General features: G+C 64.7%; 1 protein-coding gene across 3 annotated transcripts; it reads right to left on the reverse strand.

The window, feature by feature from the left end:
• Positions 1-540: 540 nt before the first annotated feature.
• On the reverse strand, positions 541-15858 carry CPLX2 (complexin 2). 3 transcript variants are annotated; one of them, XM_064387607.1, is made up of 5 exons: positions 15704-15858; positions 11180-11281; positions 2759-2866; positions 2122-2297; positions 541-1951 (listed from the first exon to the last, which is right to left on the reverse strand). In XM_064387607.1, the coding sequence occupies exons 3-5, from the start codon at positions 2787-2789 to the stop codon at positions 1754-1756; spliced, it is 405 nt and encodes a 134-aa protein (XP_064243677.1). In that variant the 5' UTR covers positions 2790-2866; positions 11180-11281; positions 15704-15858; the 3' UTR covers positions 541-1753. The 3 variants fall into 3 exon arrangements, with proteins under 3 accessions (XP_064243677.1, XP_064243679.1, XP_064243678.1); XM_064387609.1 differs by lacking the exon at positions 11180-11281 and having other exon boundaries at positions 15704-15848; XM_064387608.1 differs by lacking the exons at positions 11180-11281; positions 15704-15858 and adding an exon at positions 4866-4918.
• Between the last annotated feature and the right edge of the window lie 1332 nt (positions 15859-17190).

The raw sequence follows: 17190 nt of genomic DNA on the forward strand, positions 1-17190 counted from the left end.
GGTGACTGCTCTGCTGATGCCGCCTGGGTAACAGCTGAGCTCTTTGCTGGTAAATGATGGCACATCACTGGAGCTGGGGCTGGCACCAGCTGAAGCCTCCCGAGCTGTGCCAGGCCTGGGCACTGCCAGGGCCTCGGTGTGGGGGCATGAGGTGCACCATGCCCACAGCCTCGTGCTCCTCTCTTGGAGTGGTGGGATGCTGTGACCCATCAGAAACAGCCCTTGGACTCCTGGGTATCCCCAGCCATTCAGTGAAGGAAGCCCTGGAGTCAAGGGGAAGGGGGAGAAACCCTCATGCCATATCTGTGGGACATCCCTTTTGTTTTGTCCCAGCCCCAGAAAGGACAGATGCCTGTGGAGTGGGAAGGCAGCAGGAAGGAGCAGGACATGGGAGCCACATGTGGCTGCTTCCTGCACCTGTAGAGGCCTGGCTGGGGGCAGCCCATGTGTGATGAGCTGCCAGATTTCAACCCTGAGCTTGGTGGGGTGAGGGAGCTGACACGGGGGCCCAGGAAAGCAACGCATGAGAAGAGGCCAGAGCAATGTACAAATCCCTTTATTTTATTAGTTCGTCAAAGACTAGTTCGAGCAGGATGGTCACAGCATGTCTGTGGGGCCCCGAGCTGCCCGCCACCTCCCGGGGGGCCCTGGTGAGCGGCTGGGGGCCGTGGCTGAGGAAGCACAGGGAGGGGAGCACGGTGTGGCAAGAGACGGGCCGGGATGAGGGTGTGCCCCTGCCTCCCCCGCCGGGGTGCAAGCAGCGGCTCCTGGGACATCCCGGGCATCCCTTCCCAGGCCCGGGGACCCATGTGTCCAGCGGCAGGCGAGGGCAGCCGGGTTCTCCCAGCCCGGGACTGGCCCGGCAGCCCTCGGCCCCGCGCTGGCTTTATTGCAGGGGACAGAGCGGGGGTCCCAGCAGCACGGCGAGGGGCGCCGCGGGTGGCCCCCGGGGACAGTGGGGACTCGGGGGTGGGAGGCTGAGCAGCGGACACGAGGACGCATGGAGCGACGGGGCGCACCCTGGCACAGAGACACTAATGCGAGAACGGGGGCCAGCGGGGCCAAGACACGGACGAGCGAGCGGCGGGGACGGGGGGACGAGGCAGGGGGACCCTGCCCCGCGCGTGCCTTTGTACACGGTCGGCGGAGCGCGGCGCCCGCTCCTCCCGGTGCTGAAGTATTGCAGTCTAACTGATATGGCTTTAACTATGGGGCCAGAGATGCGGGGAGGGGGGTCCCCTCCGACCCCCCGATGCAGGAGCACACCGGGCAGCCCCGGGGGACCCCCGTGCCCGACGACCGGGGATGGGGGAGCTGCGGGCAGGGCGCCTGGCTTTGTGCTTTGGGCTTGGCCCAGGGCGGGAGGGGACGGGGATGGCAGTGTTGGGGACGGGGGCAGGCGAGCAGAGGCCTACTGGGGTCCCCTGGGAGAACAGAAGGGGCAGGGCAGGGGGCACGAGGAGCCACCCCGGGGGGGCCGGTAGGGCCTGGGTGCCCCTAGCCTGCCGCGAGGTTACATCAGTGCATTTGGTCCCGGTTCGCCCTGTCCGGCCAGGGCTGCTCCCCTTTGGCGTGGTGGGGGGGCCCTGCCTGGACGGGACGGGGCGGGCTTTTGGTCTGGTTGGGGGACAGGGCAGGAGGGGATGGGAGGGGGTGTGGGGACCCCCTCTCCGGGGCCAAGGGAACTGATGGAGGAGTTGTAGGAGAGAGGGCGCCCGTGCCCCAGCACCCTATGGCAGGGTTGACGGTGCTGTTACTTCTTGAACATATCCTGCAGTGGGCCGGGCAGGTACTTGAGGACGGTGTCCAGGATGCTCTCCTCCTCCTCCTCTTCCTCGTCCCCACAGCCCGCCGGGATCGCCTTCTTGGGGCGCGTCAGGCTGCCCTCACACGGCTGCTCCAGAGCAGCTTTCTCCTCTGCCTCCTTCTCCTCCTTCTTCTTCAGCCCGTACTGCGAGGACACAGGCTCTCAGCAGGGCAGGCAGTGGGCACTGCCCGCGCTGTGCCCCGTGCCCGTCGCCACCGGCTTGGGCCACCCTCCTCCCGGCATGCCGGCCCCCTGTCCCAGCCCCACCCCGGCTGCCACAGGCAGGGGCGGGCACAGGGGGGGTGTGTGCCCACCTTGTCACGGATCTGCTGCCGGACTTTCTCCCGCTCCGCTTCCATGCGGGCGTGCTTGGCTTTCCGCTCCTCCTCCTGCTGGCGCAGGGCCTCCTGCCTCTCCTCCTCCTTCTTCTGCGCGTCGGGATCCTTCTCCTCCTCGCCCCCCAGCATCTTCCCCATGTCCTTGGTGGCCCCTGCGCATACAAGACCCTTGGTTGGTCCCCAAGAGTGCTGCAGCCTGGTGCTGCTGCCAAAGCCCCTGCAGCAGCAGGGAGGGCAAGGAGGACCTGGGACATCCCCAGGGCCACCTGTGCCGAAGCGGGCTGCAGGCAGGCTCGGCAGGCTGTGGGGATGGGGAGTACCACGGGCTGGCTGGTCTGCCCTAGTTCAGTGTCAGCTGGGGGAGATGCCAGCAGCTCCTTCTTCAGCACCCAGGGGACCTGCTGGGGAATCCCACTTTGTAGCAGAAGAGCCAGGATTCCCCAGCCAGCCGCTGACGGCACTGGTAGTGGGAAACCTGGAGGAGCTCCCCACTGCTGGTGGCTCTCTGTGTGACTCTGTCCCCTTGCCGTGTCCCTCCCACTGCTCTACTGGGGTGCTGGGCCAGCATTCCCCCGAGAGGGGGGACCCTTGAGGGGGAACAGCTCCCACTCACCACCCAGCGCTTGCTTCATGACGAAGTCCATGGTGCCGGTGTGTGCGTGTGGCTAGGCCAGTGCCCAGCGCTCCTCCTCCGCTCTCCGGGCTTGCTGACCTGGGCCACCTGTGCAGGCAGAGAAGGACAGGTCAGGGATGCCATGCTAAGGTTCCCTGCTGCCCAGGCTCAGGGATGGAATGCTCTCTGGGGCTGTGTTTTGCACCCTCTGCATCCTCAGCCCAAGTGCCTTCCAGGATGGGCAGAGGGAGGTTCTGGGGTCTGCAGGCAGAGGGTGACTGTGCCTGCTCCCCTCAGCCCCATCCCTGCATCCCTTCTGGCCTTGAGGACCTGTGGAGGCACCACGGCACGGACTCCAGAGGGATGTTCCACCTCAGCACTGCCCTTGGTGTGGCACCAGGAGCCCTGGCGTGCTGCATGGGGGCTGGTGGGATGGGAACCATGCATGCGTGCCCCTGCTTTGCGGGAGGGGGTGACAGACCTTGTGTGGGGGTGCCAGCGTGGCACAGCCAGACCCGGGGTGCTGTGTGTGCGTGTGCGTGTCTACAGCAGCACGAGTGCTCTGCAGAGGGATGGGGAAGAGGCTGCTGGCGGGTTGCGGCAGTGCTTGGGGGCTGCAGGGGTTGCAGGCAGCAGCCTGTGACTGCGTGTGTGATCCCCGCGGGTGGGTGACACCGTGCAGGGGCCCTGCCTGTGCAGGACGGAGCGGTGAGCTCTGCGTGCAGGCTGTGTTTGCTCAAGAGGTGTGTTTGCGGGTGTGCAGGCTGTGTTTGCTCGGGGGGTGCGTACGCACACGCGCGTGGAGAAGTTTGTGGGGCTGCAGACTGCGTGTGCGCCCGCGATGTGCGGGTTTGCAGGCTGCCTGCAAGCCCCGAGCGCGTGCGTGTGCGAGTTTTGGGGTCTGCGGGCTCTGCGGATGTGTGTGCACGCGGGGTTGCGGGCTGTGCCTGCGGGCTGGGTGTTTGTGCTGCGGGTGTGCGTGAGTTTGCACACCCGGGGGGGGCTGCAGGCAGCGTTCGTGTGAGCGTGGGGGGGTTGTGTGTGCAGGTCCGTGGGTTTGCAGGCGGCACGGGGGGCTGTGCGCGCAAATTTGCAGTCTGTGTCGCGTGTGTGTACGTGTGGGGGTGTTGCAGGCTGCTTGTGTGCTCCGTGTGTGTGTGCATGCGGGGGATTACAGGCAGAGGGGGTGTGTGTGGGGGTGCCCGTGCCCCCCACGTGCCCCGTGTGAGTGGGGTGCTGCAGGCTGTGCTTGCAGCCCGGGGGTGCAGTTTGCAGCCTGTGTGTGTGTGTGTACGTGCCCGGTGGGTGCTGCAGCCCCGCGGGTACCCCCACCCACCCCACCCCGGCTCCCCGGAACCCCACTGGGACTGGGGGGGCTGCACGAGCTGTGACCCCGCGAAGTTTGCTGCTGCCAGCCCCGGGGCACCCCGCGACAACGCGGGGGTCTCCTCCGGGCAGTGCAGCGCTGAGCCCTGGGGCTGCAGCGGTGGCCTGGGGGGCACCGGGGAACACCGGAGAGCGCAGGGACACCGGGGCCGCAGGCAAGGATCACGGGGAGCACCGGAGCGCTGGGGTCGCGTGGTGGGGGGGGCTCGTAGCGATAGCGGGGTACGTGGGGGACATCGGGAGGTGCACGGCAGACGCGGGGGGAACACAGCAAACGGGGGGAACACCGGCAGGCACCGGGATACCACAGGGGCTGCAGAGCCGCAGGAGACACGGGGGGGCGCCGGGAAGGCGGGGGACAGCGGGGACACGGGACGTAGCGGACAGCCAGCATGCGGGGGGACACCGGGACCGCAGCGGGGTGCGGGACCCGGGGGGCGCGCCGCCGTGGGGGGGGGCGGTGGGGCTCAAACACAAGAACGTCAAGGGGGGAACCCGGGTCGGGGAACACGCACCGGGGGCGCGGGGGACACCGGGGAGGAGGGGGGACGCGGGGACACGGGGAAGGCGGGCACGGCGAGGGTCGCGCAGGGGACGCGGCGCCGCGGGGACCCCTCTGCCCCCCACCCCATCCCGGGGTCTGCGGCGCGGGGCCCCGCCCGCCGCCCGGGGCCGCCCGGTGCCGCAGCGGCGGCGCTGTCCCTTCAGCACCGGCACTCACCGGCTCCGCCGCCGCTCGCCGCCGCTGCCGCCGCTCCGCCCCGCCCCGCCCCGCCGCGGCCCGGCCCCCTCCCGCCCCCGGCGGCACGCGTGGGCCCGCCCGGAGCGACTCCCCCCGCCACCGCGCCCACCGGCCCCCGCGGGGTGCGGGACCCCTCCGGGGAACGCCGCACGACCCCCGGGCAGCGTCCCGCGGAGCGCCGCGCGCTGCGGACGGGGCCCCTCGGGCGGCGAGGGACGGGGCACGGCCCCCGGCGCGGGGTTAATGATTCACCGCCGCCGCAATTAGCGGTAATCAGCCCGAGGTGCCGCCAGCCCCGCACCCTCCGGCTCCCTCACCCCGACCCGCAGCTCCCCGGCCTCCTCTGCAGCGATGCGGGGCGGCTGCGGGAGTTTAATTAAAGTCCGTGATAAATCAAATCACCCTCCCTCCCCCCGCCGCCCAGAGCTGCCGCTCGGGGGCCCCAGCTTTGGATTTTTGGTGCTGCTCCCGGGGCGGGTGTGGGGTGCTCAGGGAGGGGGTGCCAGAGGGGGTCTGCGGTGGCACTGAGGATACAATGCCCACGGAGCTCAGAAACCCCTCCAGCGAAGGGTTCCTGGGTGGGAAATGGGGTGCACCACCCTGCCTGGCCCCCCTGCACCTGCCCGAAGGGAGATGGGCTCCCGCAGCCGCCCCTGTGCTCCTCTGCAGTGCGGGACAGGAGTGCCCGGGTCTCCCACCCCTGTCCCGATGCACAGGGACGCTGTGTGCTCCTCACACACCTCCTTAGGTGCCTCCTGATTAACGCAGCCCTGGGATCTCCGAGACAAGATGAGCCCTGTGCGAATCAATCAGTGGTACTTGGAGCCGGGCTTTGGGATAGCTGGTGTTTAACAGTGAGGCTCTGGACTAGCAGCCTGCGGGGGCCCAGGAGGGCGCTGGAGAGGGTCGGGGTGCGGGGTCTTTTCAGGGATGTCCCCCCCTGAAGGTGGGAGGCTGCAGGGAGCTGGGACAGGCTGCAGCTGCCCCTGCAAGCCCCTCGGGGTGGGCTGTGGGGATGCTGCCCTGCACTTCTGGGCTGCTGTGGGAAGGCTGGGGGTGATGCAGGATGTGGGGGGACATCTCGCAGCCAGGGGGGCCAAAACTGGCTTGCAAGTGCCACCTCCAGAGAGGTGCACCGGCAGATCCGTGCGTGTGCACCCGCTGCCAGCTCCTGCCTCACGGACAACTCTCAGCACAGGGACAGCACAGCAGGGACTCGTCCCTCTTGGTCACCCGCTCTCAAAAACACCTCCTGGCACAACCCATCTCCACCAGCCCCGAGCCCTCTGCCTGGCACTGACCAACAACTCCTTTTTCCACCTCCAAGGCAAAAAAGCCTCCTGCCCTCCTGCCCAGCCCGGCTCTGCCAGCTGGCAGCTGGTGGGACGGGCTTGTGGGCGGCAAGACAGGCCTGAGCTCGGCCCGTCCGTCCGTCTGTCCGTCCGTCCGTCCTGCGGCAGCCCTGCTCCGGGCGTTGACGTCAGCGCTCCCGGCAGCCGGGCGGTGGGCGGGCGGCACCGCTCCTATTGTATTAAAAATAATACAGCGGAGCACAAATTCATTACAGATAAGTGTGACAGCCAGGAGGAATTAACGAGCCCGTCTCTCAGCGCCTGACAAACGCCTCCTTTTGTTCCTGGGATGGGTCCTCGAGTCTTTCAATCTTTGGAGATGCCTCGGCTCATTAAGCACGTCCTCCTCCAGTAGATCCCAGTGTGCCAGGGAGATCTGCTCCCAGTATCAGCTGAGGCCAAACTGGCAGGGACATCCCTTGTGTCAGTGCCCAGTGCTAAGCTGGGCTTGCCTTTCTTGGGACTCAGTGGCCTGGAGCACTGTCCCCAAGCACTGTCCCCACGTGGGGTGGCCAGGGGGAGGTGGGCGAAGCAGCCCCGTCCCTGCTGCTGTGGGAAGGCTGGTGTGAGCTGAGGCCAAGGGCCCCAGCACTGCAGCTGCTGGGCTGGGGGCACCCTGCTTTACCCTGCTGGCCTGGGGGGCACCCTGCTTTACCCTGCTGGGCTGGGGACACACTGCTGTGCTCTGCCCTGCTGGGCTGGGGGCACCCTGCTTTACCCTGCTGGGCTGGGGGCACCCTGCTCTGCCCTGCTGGGCTGATGGGCACCCTGCTCTGCCCTGCTGGGCTGGGGGCACCCTGCTTTACCCTGCTGGGCTGGGGGCACCCTGCTCTGCCCTGCTGGGCTGGGGGCACCCTGCTCTGCCCTGCTGGCCAGGCTTCCACAGGAAGAGCAGCCAGCAGCCCCAGGCATTGCCCCCTGCCCTGCACACCCCTGCTGTGGGGGGACAGAGATGGATCCAGGGGACCCCCACAGTCCCAGAGCTGAGCTAGCTCCCATGGGTGTTTGGGGGATGCTCCTGGTGCTTGTGCCCAGTGCAGGCACTCCTTTAGGCCCAGCTGCTCCTTGGCATCCTCCTGGGCAGTGTCACCTGCTAGGTGGCTGCCTGGAGCTGCTGGGGGAGGCAGGAAGGGAGGGGACGTGGAGAGGTGTGAGGGGCTGGGTAGCAGCACTGGAGACAAGTGGAGGAGGAAGCTCAGAGCACTGCCAAGCCCTGCAAGTCGCCTCTGTGGAGTCAGCACAGGTGCCAGGGCCCCAGCAGGTCCCTGGGCTGGCACCCAGGGAGGGAATGGGGCTGGCTGGTGCCACCACATCGGCCACAGCATCTGCTGTGAGCAACGCCTGAGCGGCACCTGCCAGCTGGCATCGTCCCCATTGTGCCCTGACAGCCAGATGGGGACCCTGCAAGGTCACAGCCTCTGTGGGCCCTTTCAGAGCTCCCAGGCAGAGGGAATACCTGCGCCCATCCCTGCGGCACTGCCAGCCTAGCCTGCTGTCACCCATTAGCCCAGGGCAGTTATTTCACTTATCCGCCCCCCAACATCTTTGCGGAAATAATTATTGGTCCTTCTCATTGCACCGAGGGATTAAAAGTGGTTAACTCCATTTCCAAAGGCTTTGTTATGTTGGTTTTCCCTCAGCTGCTGCACAAGGCGATTTCCACAGTGCCACTTAGGCAGCTTTTATCAGGTTGTCTTCTGGAGGTAATTGGGTTTTTCAGGAGCCTGTTTAAAATTCGTAACCCAGCCTCTTAAACAAAACAAAAACAGCAGCGGGGAGAAGAGGAAGAGGCAGCACGAAACATGCAGCAGCTGCAGCCTCTGAAGAGCAGCTCTGGTCCCTCGGGGCTGGCACCCGGCGGGGGCAGGGACAGGGACAGGGACAGGCACCAGCCGTGCTCTGGGATCAGTCTGGAGACAGCCCCTGCAGCTCAGCGGCTGAGCACAGACTGCTCGGGGACAGGGGGGACCCGGCGTCACTCCCTCGTGCTGTGCTCAGGGCCAGGACACTCTGTGGTGCTCAGAGCCACCCACACGCAGTCCCTGGGGATGCCAGGGCCACCACTCTGCCCCTGCAGCAAGCCCAGACCCCCAGCACACGTGAGAGAGACCCCAGCACTGCTCAGCTGTCCTCACACCCCTGTCAGACACGGGGTGAATGGGGTCTCACTGCTCAGCCCTCACCAGGAGCCTTGGGGCTGGTGGGGAGGGAGGTGGGCTGATGCCACAGCCTGACCCTGCCCACCGTGGGGCTCCCAGCTGTGGCAGCAGCACCGTGCTCAGCAGAGAGGGACAGAGCAAACGGGCAAAACCCACCCTTATGGGGTAACTTCTGCTGGCCCTGGAGCTCTCCCTGGCTCTGGGCTTTGCTGGCTGGCTTGGGGGGGATCCTGCCCACCCTGTGCCCCCCTGCAGCCAGAGGGGCTCTGGGCTGACACTGCAGCTGTTGCTGCTCCCCTGCATCACTGCACGGGTCCCTCTGCATCACTGCCCGTCTGCATTGCTGCCACAGCCCTGTCACTGTCACTCTGGCTGACCTGCCTGCCCTCCCCTCGCTGGACGAGGGGTGCACTGGGCACCCCCAGCTCAGCCCTGCCCCTCTCCGTGCCGCGGGCACGGCGTGGTTTGGGTGGCAGGGAGCCAGTAGGGCCGGTCACAGAGCTGCTCCCCACGAGGCTGTCCCGGGGGGCACGGCTGTGAATGACCCCCGTGGGCCCCATCACCTCCTGTGGGCCGGGAGGCTGCGGCTGAGGAGGGCTGGGGTGAGGACAGGGCCAGCCCGTGCCTGCCAGCTGTCCCAGGAGGGTACCAGACACAGAGGGGAGCTGCCAGTGCTGCTCAGCCCTCCAGAGCTCCCCAGAATTGCCATCTTCACCTACATCAGTGTCTCACAGTGATCCCAGGGATGAATCTCCCAGGATGAGTCCCCCCCTCCCAAGAGGACAGGGACAGGGACTCAGCTCCAGGCTCCAGCTAAGAAGACTCCAGAGTGGCTGGGCTGTCAGCCATGGCTTTGCCACCACTGCTCTGCACCCTCTGCTCACCCAGCCCCAGCCTCAGAGCCACCCAGAGCCCCAAAGAGTCCACAGGATGGACCTGTGAGTGCCAGGGAGACCCTGCTGGGATGGACCTTGCCACGGGAGTGCTGCAGTGGTGGCTCCTGATGCCCGCAGCTCCTGACTCCCAGCGTGTGTCCGGTGCCTCTGTGCTGTGCATTATTAAACAGAGGCACTGCAGCCCCTCGCTGTTTATCCTGGAGTGGCTGCATGGGGACAGGCCGTGGTGCCTTGCTGCAGACTCAGCTGCCACATTAAAGCTCAATGCAGGTCTGGCCAGCTCCCCAAACAGGTTTATGACCCCTGGCCTTACTCACCTGGCCGCTTCCAACCCCCCATCCTGTATAGGATGGATCCCACCTCCCTGTGGGTTCACACTGCGTTCACCTTGGTGCTGTCACCTGCCCTGCCCTGCCCACACAGCAGGCACAGCCTTCCCACCCCCATGGCCCCGACAAGGGCACGCTGGCGCCGAGTAACCCCATCAATATTTATGGCAGGCACGCACACCCGCGCAGCTCTGCAGGGGCCAGGGCTGGGTGCAGCACACACACACACGCTGCCTGGGAAGCAGAGAAAAGCCCCCCGAGCCCCTGGGCTGCCTGCCCAGCGCCTCACCCCGTGCACACACGGATTTTCATCCTTGCCACGCTGACGGGGCCCGTGCAGGCACCTGAGGTGGTCAGGACTGTGTGGGTAGTGGATGCACAAGGATCATCTCCTGGCTCTGTGTCAGCATGGGATTTGGGCACCCACTCCCCACAGAAAGCCTCAGAGTGGTTATACCCACCCTCATTTCACTGACAGGAAAAAGACACGAAGGACAAGGGCATGACTGGCTCAAGGATGGGCATCCAGGTCACAGCAGAGCAATGACAGCCCCTGCCTGCCCCTTCTCCAGCCAAAACACCCTAAAAATGAGATCCTTGAGGTTTAGCCTCAAGCTTTGCTTTTGCAAAGATCCTGTAGGCTCTTTGGGGTGCCTGAGTTGAGGACAGAGACTGGGGTGCTCTCTGTACCCCTCTGGGGAGCGGCAGGAAGTGAGGAGCAGGGATGCCTGACCCAAACTCCCAGCTCTGGGAGAGCACCTGCCTTCTGTGGGAGAAGGGCTCATTGTGTCCTGTGACAGGGGGGATTTGGGAGCCCAGAATGCCCCATGGCCTGGGCAACAGAGCTGCATAAGGGGGGCAACACCAGGGACACCGTGGTGGCAGCAGATGGCTGCGTGGTGGGGGGCTCCATGGCAGCATGGGGGGACATCTGGGTGCCTGGGCTCGGGCCAAGCTGCAGCTCAGGGGGAGCAGGAGGAGCCCGAGCTGCCCTGGCTGGGGAGGGGACACCAAGGAGGAGCTGGGTGGCTGTGGGGCTGGCTGCCCACCCAGCTGTCTGTGCTCGGGGTTTCTGACGAGCCGGACAGGCACCGTGCTGCTCCAAGAGCTGCTGGGGCTTGGGCCAGGAAATTCATTCTTGGCTGCTTTCAGAGGGGTTTGGCTCGTACCTTTCCCATCTGGGGGCTTTCAAACGGAAAAAAAAAAAGAAAAAAAAAAAAAGAAGAAAGAAAAAAGCCCTGGCTCTGTGCCACCTCCACAGTCACCATCACTTGCCATGGTCTCCAGGTGGGACTGTGCCCAGCATCTGTCAAGAGCCTGAGCTGCTCCTCACTCCCCTGGTCGCTGCCTGGCCCTGAGCTGCTTCAGGTGCCTCTTGCCTGCATCAAAGTGTCACCAAGATGAGACCCCCCCATCCTGGGTGACCTGACTGGCTCCACCGAGGCAGCCCCAGTGGTGCCTCTGAGCCTCCCCATCCATCCCATGCCTCTGCTGTGCCCCCATACCACGGGGAGTGAAATGGCCCCCCAGCCCCCCAGGAGCCACAGCGCTGCCTACCTTGGTGTGTGCAGCACCAGGAGCCTGCTGCCTGCTTCAGCACCTAACGCAGGGGGACAAGGAGCTCGTGGGGGTGGCTGGGCATCGCAGGGAGAGCAGGGCCTGCAGAGACACCAACAGCGAGAGCATGAGTGCCTTGGAGGGGCCACAGCACCCCGTGGCATCGACAGAGAGGAACCACCTGATGGGTGACAGACAGAGCACACCACTGCTTGCTGCCCTCTCCCCCACCTGGCTGGGTCTGGGTGGTGCCTGCATCCCGAGCTCCAAGGATGGAGCAGCCCAGAGCCACCATCTCCCTGCAGGTGGGAGCCCAGCAGGGTGGCAGGCTGCAGGAGGTGGTAGCTCATCCTCTCCTGGATCAGGGACACCCACTCTGCTGCTGGCAGAGGGCTCCTGGCCATCGCTGCAGGTACCTGGCAGTTCGGATGCCTTCATTAAAAATTTAGAGGGCTCTCAACTCTTTAAGGGTTTTAAAATTTCACATTAACTCTGCCTTCCTTAGCTTGCACATGATGAATTTCTTCTTTGGAGAACATAATGGCAAGTTAAAACAAGCCACCAGACAGAAGTCTTTGCTCAGACTCAGCAACTGGAGGAAGCCTGGTGCTGCTTTGGGCTCCCCCCTCCTGCTGGACCTCAGGAAACTTCTGCCTGGGGATCTCATCCCTGCCTCAAATGTCCTTGAAATCCCCCTGTGATGCTTGGGGAGATGCAGGGGGATGCTGGCCTGGGCAGGGGCTGTGCAGGGATCTGGGTTCTGGGTTCTGGGTGCCAGGCTGGCAGTTCCTGGGGTGGGCTGTCCCTGTGGTGTGGCTCACGTCACTGTCACATGTGTCATGAGTGTCATTTCTCCTCTGCACCTCGAGGAGCAGGTTCCCAGGGAAGTTACAAATTCATCCTGACTTCAAGCAAAGGCTTTTCCTCCACCCTGGGGAAGGAGGGAGGCTTTGGCAAATTGGAGATAAATATGTGACTCAGGGGAGCCAGGGGAAACACGGGCAAACACCAACACTGTGGAGGAGCAGGGCTGCCATGGATGGAGCCTGCATTTTGAAAAGCTTCACAGAGCAGGGATGCCTCATTCCAACCCTGGGAGCACGAGACACTGACAGCCCCTGGAACAGGATTTGGGGAGGCAGATGTGGAAAGAGGCAAAGGGTCCCCCGTGGGACCTCAAGGAGACCCCAGGACGGTGAGAGGTGCCCTGGGAATGCAGAGCTGAGAGCTCAGCCTGCAAAGGGCTCAGCAGCAGCGTGAAGGTGACCTTTGCTGGGGACAGCCACTGCCTCCTTTGGGATGAGGGAAGGCTCTGGAGCAGGGAGAGACGGGCTGCAGAGCTGCAGGGATGTGCTCCTGGGGGCGTCTGGTTTCCAGACAGCGCCGTGCCAAGGAGACAGCTGGGCTGGGACAGGATCAGTGTGGCTCTGCTGGCCATGGCCCGGGGTGCAGCTCAGCAGATATTTATTTGTGAAACTCCAGAGGGTGGGAAGAGCAGGAACACCCTGCCCAGGCACCTGAGAGAATGCAGAGAGTCCTGAGGGTGCTGCTCCCATTCCTGCAGGGTATTTTTTATTTCAGCCAGACCAAAGAGGTTTTTTAATCTCCTTTGCAATAGGCAGAGCCTGGCAGCACCATGAAGATGCCTCTCACCTGGGCAGCTGTACTAGCTCAGTCTGTCTGTCTGTCCAGGCAGCCAGACACCAACCACAGCCAAAGCAGAGGACAGGGACCAGCAGAGCAGGGTGATGGTGCCACAACACCCCCAGCTCCAGGGACAGCCCCAGGCACTGGCAGGGATGTTGTGATCCAGTCTGGACACAAGACACACTATCCAGGGAAAACTTAATGCTCGAGATGAGACATTAGTGAGTGCACAGCTCTTCTGCTTTGGAACATCCAGCTCTCAGCACCTGCTTGAATAGCTGAGCTTGTGCAGGTGTCTGAGGGGAGGGGAGGCTGGGGAGGAGGAGGGTGAGCAGTGGAGCATGGGCTGACAAACGCAGGGCACATCTCAAAGCACTTCCCCTGCCTAAGGGAGATGCTCCTGCCTGGGTCTGGCACCAGTTTCCTGTCTGGGCAGCAGGTGAGCAGGAGGGTTCAGCCACAATGTTTGGGGAAAGCCTGTGCTGGCAGCGTGCTGTCCTGGCTCTCACACAGGGGTGCAGAGGACTCAGGGTGCCATGGGCAGCCCCCAGAAGCATTCCCCAGCTGAGGTCTGTACCTGAGGTGACCTGCCTTGCCCTCAAAAAGCAGAGATCATCAGCCTCAAACATCTCAATTCCTCTTGCACAATTCCTCTCACCTCACACTGGGGCAGGTCTGGGTCACACCATTGTGGGGCTCTGGGATTTGTCTGAGATGAGCAGTGCTCCTGAGCCTCTGGTGAGTGTCACAGAGGGGCTGGTGACACCACTTAGGGAGGGACGGAGCTGCTGGTCTGGCTGTGTGCAGGAGGAGCAGGGTGGTGCAGAGCAACACAGCAAAGGTGACAGTGGCTCCTGCAAGGCACAGCCTGGAGAGCCCACGGCTGGCCAAGGCAGATGGTCTGGGTCCCTGCAGCCAGGAAGGCTCCGTGGGACCAGGAGAGGCAGAGGGGGAAGCTCCTGGGACGAGCGAGCAGAGCGCTGAGGCGAGAGCAGCCCGCAGGAGCACAGCTTGTTTACCCTGGCTGAGCAGGCCTGATTGCTCTCTATAAATACACCCGCAGAATAAACACCGGGGAGGGAGAAGGATCATTTAAACTCCAGGATGATGCTGGCATAAGAACAAATGGGAAGGCCTGGCCAGGAGCACAGAGGCTGTGGGCGAGAGCAGAGATCCCCTGGCCACGGGGAAGATCCTCTGGGTCCAGCCCTGGCTGCTGGGGAAGTGTGTGATGCCCAAGGGCTCGGGCTCGGTGCCATGCAGCCTGGGCTGCAGTGACCACGCTCTCCTGCCATTCCAGACCTCCAGAGCTCCAGGCCACAGGGGCACATGGTGCCCAGGGGTAGGAATGGAGATGTGCCACACTGCCAGTGATCACCGCCTCTTCCCCAGAGGGGTTTTCCACATGGCTGGACCTCTGCTGGGACTTCTCATCTCCAGAGCATAAACCAGGCTAGGCAACCCAACACAGCTCCTGGTGGGCTTGGGAAGCCTCCTTGGCTCCTGATATGGGCCTGGTGGGCTTTGCCTGGCAGCAGCCCCTGCAGAAACCCAGGGAAGAGCCAAGGTGGGAACCACAATCATCCTGCAGTGCTGTGAGGTGTTCTGAGCTCTGTCTGCTCGGGGTCATTTCAATACTAATGTCATCAAGCAAGGCAATCGAAGAAACAAACACGGCCCACAGCCAAGTGAGACTTTGAGACATTTTCTGTGCCAGTTTGTCTCAGCTGAGCCATCTCCAGTTTCCCCAGGAGGGTGAGGGTCAGACACTGCGAGCAGTGCTACTGGATGGGGACTGAGCTCCTTTGTTTCCATACTGGAGCCTGTCCTGGCAGCCCTTGGGGTCCTGCAGGTTGGGCAGGGAGGACACTTCTCTGAGTGTCCAGCCCATCCTTCCTCGCCCTCGATTTGCCAAACCCAGCACCTCAGCCTGACTCAAATCACTCCGGTTCCTTCACCAGCCCTGGCCAGCAGCTGCTGGAGCCTGGCTGGCTGCAGGGAGAAGCCCTGAGCCCTGATCTGAGCCACGGTGCCAGCCCTGCCTCTCTGCTCTGACTCACCATGCTGCCAGCCTCGGGCAGCGGCTGCCCGGTCACGCTCGTGCCATGCGGGTGGCACTGCCACCGCGTGCTGCCAAGGCCCGGATCACAGCAGCCACCTGCCCGTGTGCTGCTGGGGACACGGCGGGGAGAGGGCTGGACTGTGGGGCTTCGGAGGTGCCTTGTAGGGACAGTGCAGAGGGGACAGGGGCTGAATCTCAGGGGACTGGTGAAGCTGGAATGCTCCGCGAGTGGCTGGACTCAGCCGTGGAGAGCAGGGTGGAGGAGGGAGCCCTGATGGGGAGGCACGGGGAGAGCCCGGCAGGCACCGGAGATCCCCCGGCAGAAAGGTGCACGGAGCCTCCGGGCTGCGGGCAGGGGGTGATGGCGGGATCAGCTCGCATCCTCTCCCTGCCCGCAGCCCCGCTCCGCGGAGCCCCCCGCCGGGGACGGCCAGGCACGGAGGGGTACCCAAAGCCCGGCCGGGGGTGACAGCCCTTCTCCTGCCATCCCCTGCACAGCGGCGTGTCCCCCTCCCCAGACCTGCGGGTGGGCAGCCCGGGGGCGCGCCGCTCAGCTCAGCTCCGCATCTCGCACCCCGCATCACCTGCATGGCTCCCCGCACCCCGCAGCACCTGCATCCCTGCCCGCACCCCGCATCCCGCACCCCGCATCCCGCACCCCGCATGCCGCATCCCGCCGCTCCGCGGCCGCCGCCCCGTTATATAAGCCGGCGGCCCCGGGAGGCTCGGCGGGCCGATCCCCGCGCCCGTGCCCGGCCCCCCCGGGCTCTGCGGCACGGCGGGCCCGGCCCGGCCCGGCCCGCTCCCGCACCCACCTGGCTGGCTCGGCGCGGCTCCGGTGCGCCCCGTCCGCCCCCGGCGCGGAGAAGGAGCCGCCGCCGGAAGGGAGGCGGGAGCCGTAGCGGTACAGGGGGGGCCCGGTGCTGGCTCCCCCTCCGCCGCACGGCCTCCCGGGCGGGGCCGCCTCCGTGCCCGCCTCCGGACCGCCCCGCGCCCCGGGCGGCAGCCCCCGGCCCGGCCTTCCGCCCCGCTACCGGCCGGGTTCGCTCCGGTACCCGGTGATGGCTGCTCCGGTACCGAGTTGCGCCCCCTTAGCTATTCAACCATCCGCCCCCTGCACCCGGCTGTGCCCCCCTCGCCCCGCATCACCCCCGGTAGGAAGCATCCCTCCCGGTGCCACAGTTGCACCTCCATGCCATGACAACCTCCCCAGAGCGTGGCCATGTCTTCCAGTACCCCATTCCTTGGCCACCCGTTTCTCCAGTACCCAGAAATTCCCCTCACTCCCCAGCCATCCCTCTGGACCCCCCGAACCTGCCAGTTTCTCCCCATCCAGCAATTCCTTCTAATATTTGCCCTCTCCCCATGGGACCCGGTGCTTCTCTGCCCCCCTGAGTTGGTGATTCCTCTCCCATGGCACTGCCAACCCCTCCAGAGGAGGGGTCTCTGGACAGGGCACCTCTGGGTGTCTCGGGTGCCAGCAGTGCTCCCCAGATCACAGATCCCTCCTGCACAAAGGTTCCCTCACAGGGTGCCCCCAGGATGGGGGTGATGGAGAGCCATGAGCCCACTGGAGCCTGCAGGGCTCACAGAAAGGCCAGGAGGGAGCAGAGGAGCTGGAGAAAGACCAGGAGGGAGCAGAGGAGGTGGAGAAGGGCCAGGAGGGAGCAGAGGAGGTGGAGAGCTGGAGCAGGGGATGCTCTGGGAGCTGCAGAGCCCAGGGATGGGGACATGGCCAGGCTGGCCATGTGCTGCTGCATGAGGTAGGGAACAGCAGAAGGAAGGAGTGTGAGAAAAGCAAGAACTTGTCCACAGAGGCTTCAAGAAGCCAAAACTCTGGTTCAGGGGTTGGTGCAGAGCGTGGTCAAGAGGACTGCAAGACCCCACTGGCCTGAGGGTCTGGAGCTCATCCTCCCCCTGCCCAGTCCCTGTCCACAGGCTGCTCCCTTGTGTTCCTGGCAGCAGCTGAGGCCCTTTCTCCCCCTAGGTTTTGTTTTGGGTTTTTGGTGCTCAGAACAGCTCCCACCAAGCCCTGGAGATGCTCTGGGCTTGGTGCTTTCTGGGGTGGGCTCCTTGCATTGCAACTTGTCTTTGCAATCTGTTTGGCCACGGGGATCTCTGCTGGCTCTCTGAACAGGGGGGTCCTGCCTCTCCCTCCTGAAAAGGGGGTGCAAGACAGCTGTGTCTTAATGCCCCGGGGGAGTTTGCTGCTCACATTTCCCACCCTGGGGAACCCCTCCTCCTCCACCAGGCATCACGGCAGGGTCAGGTGCCGGTCACCCGGGAGCCACCTCCGGTTGTC

Source organism: Passer domesticus, chromosome 13 (genome assembly GCF_036417665.1).
Source record: "Passer domesticus isolate bPasDom1 chromosome 13, bPasDom1.hap1, whole genome shotgun sequence".
Taxonomy (NCBI): Eukaryota; Metazoa; Chordata; class Aves; order Passeriformes; family Passeridae; genus Passer; species Passer domesticus.

Bases quoted from the DNA above. Each gene is read 5' to 3' on its own strand.
- CPLX2 (XM_064387607.1), bottom strand. From the start codon at position 2,789: ATGGACTTCGTCATGAAGCAAGCGCTGGGTG. The intron at 2,298-2,758 runs GTGAGTGGGAGC...TTGTATGCGCAG, and splicing joins CATGAAGCAAGCGCTGGGTG to GGGCCACCAAGGACATGGGG. The intron at 1,952-2,121 runs GTGGGCACACAC...GTGTCCTCGCAG, and splicing joins GGCAGCAGATCCGTGACAAG to TACGGGCTGAAGAAGAAGGA.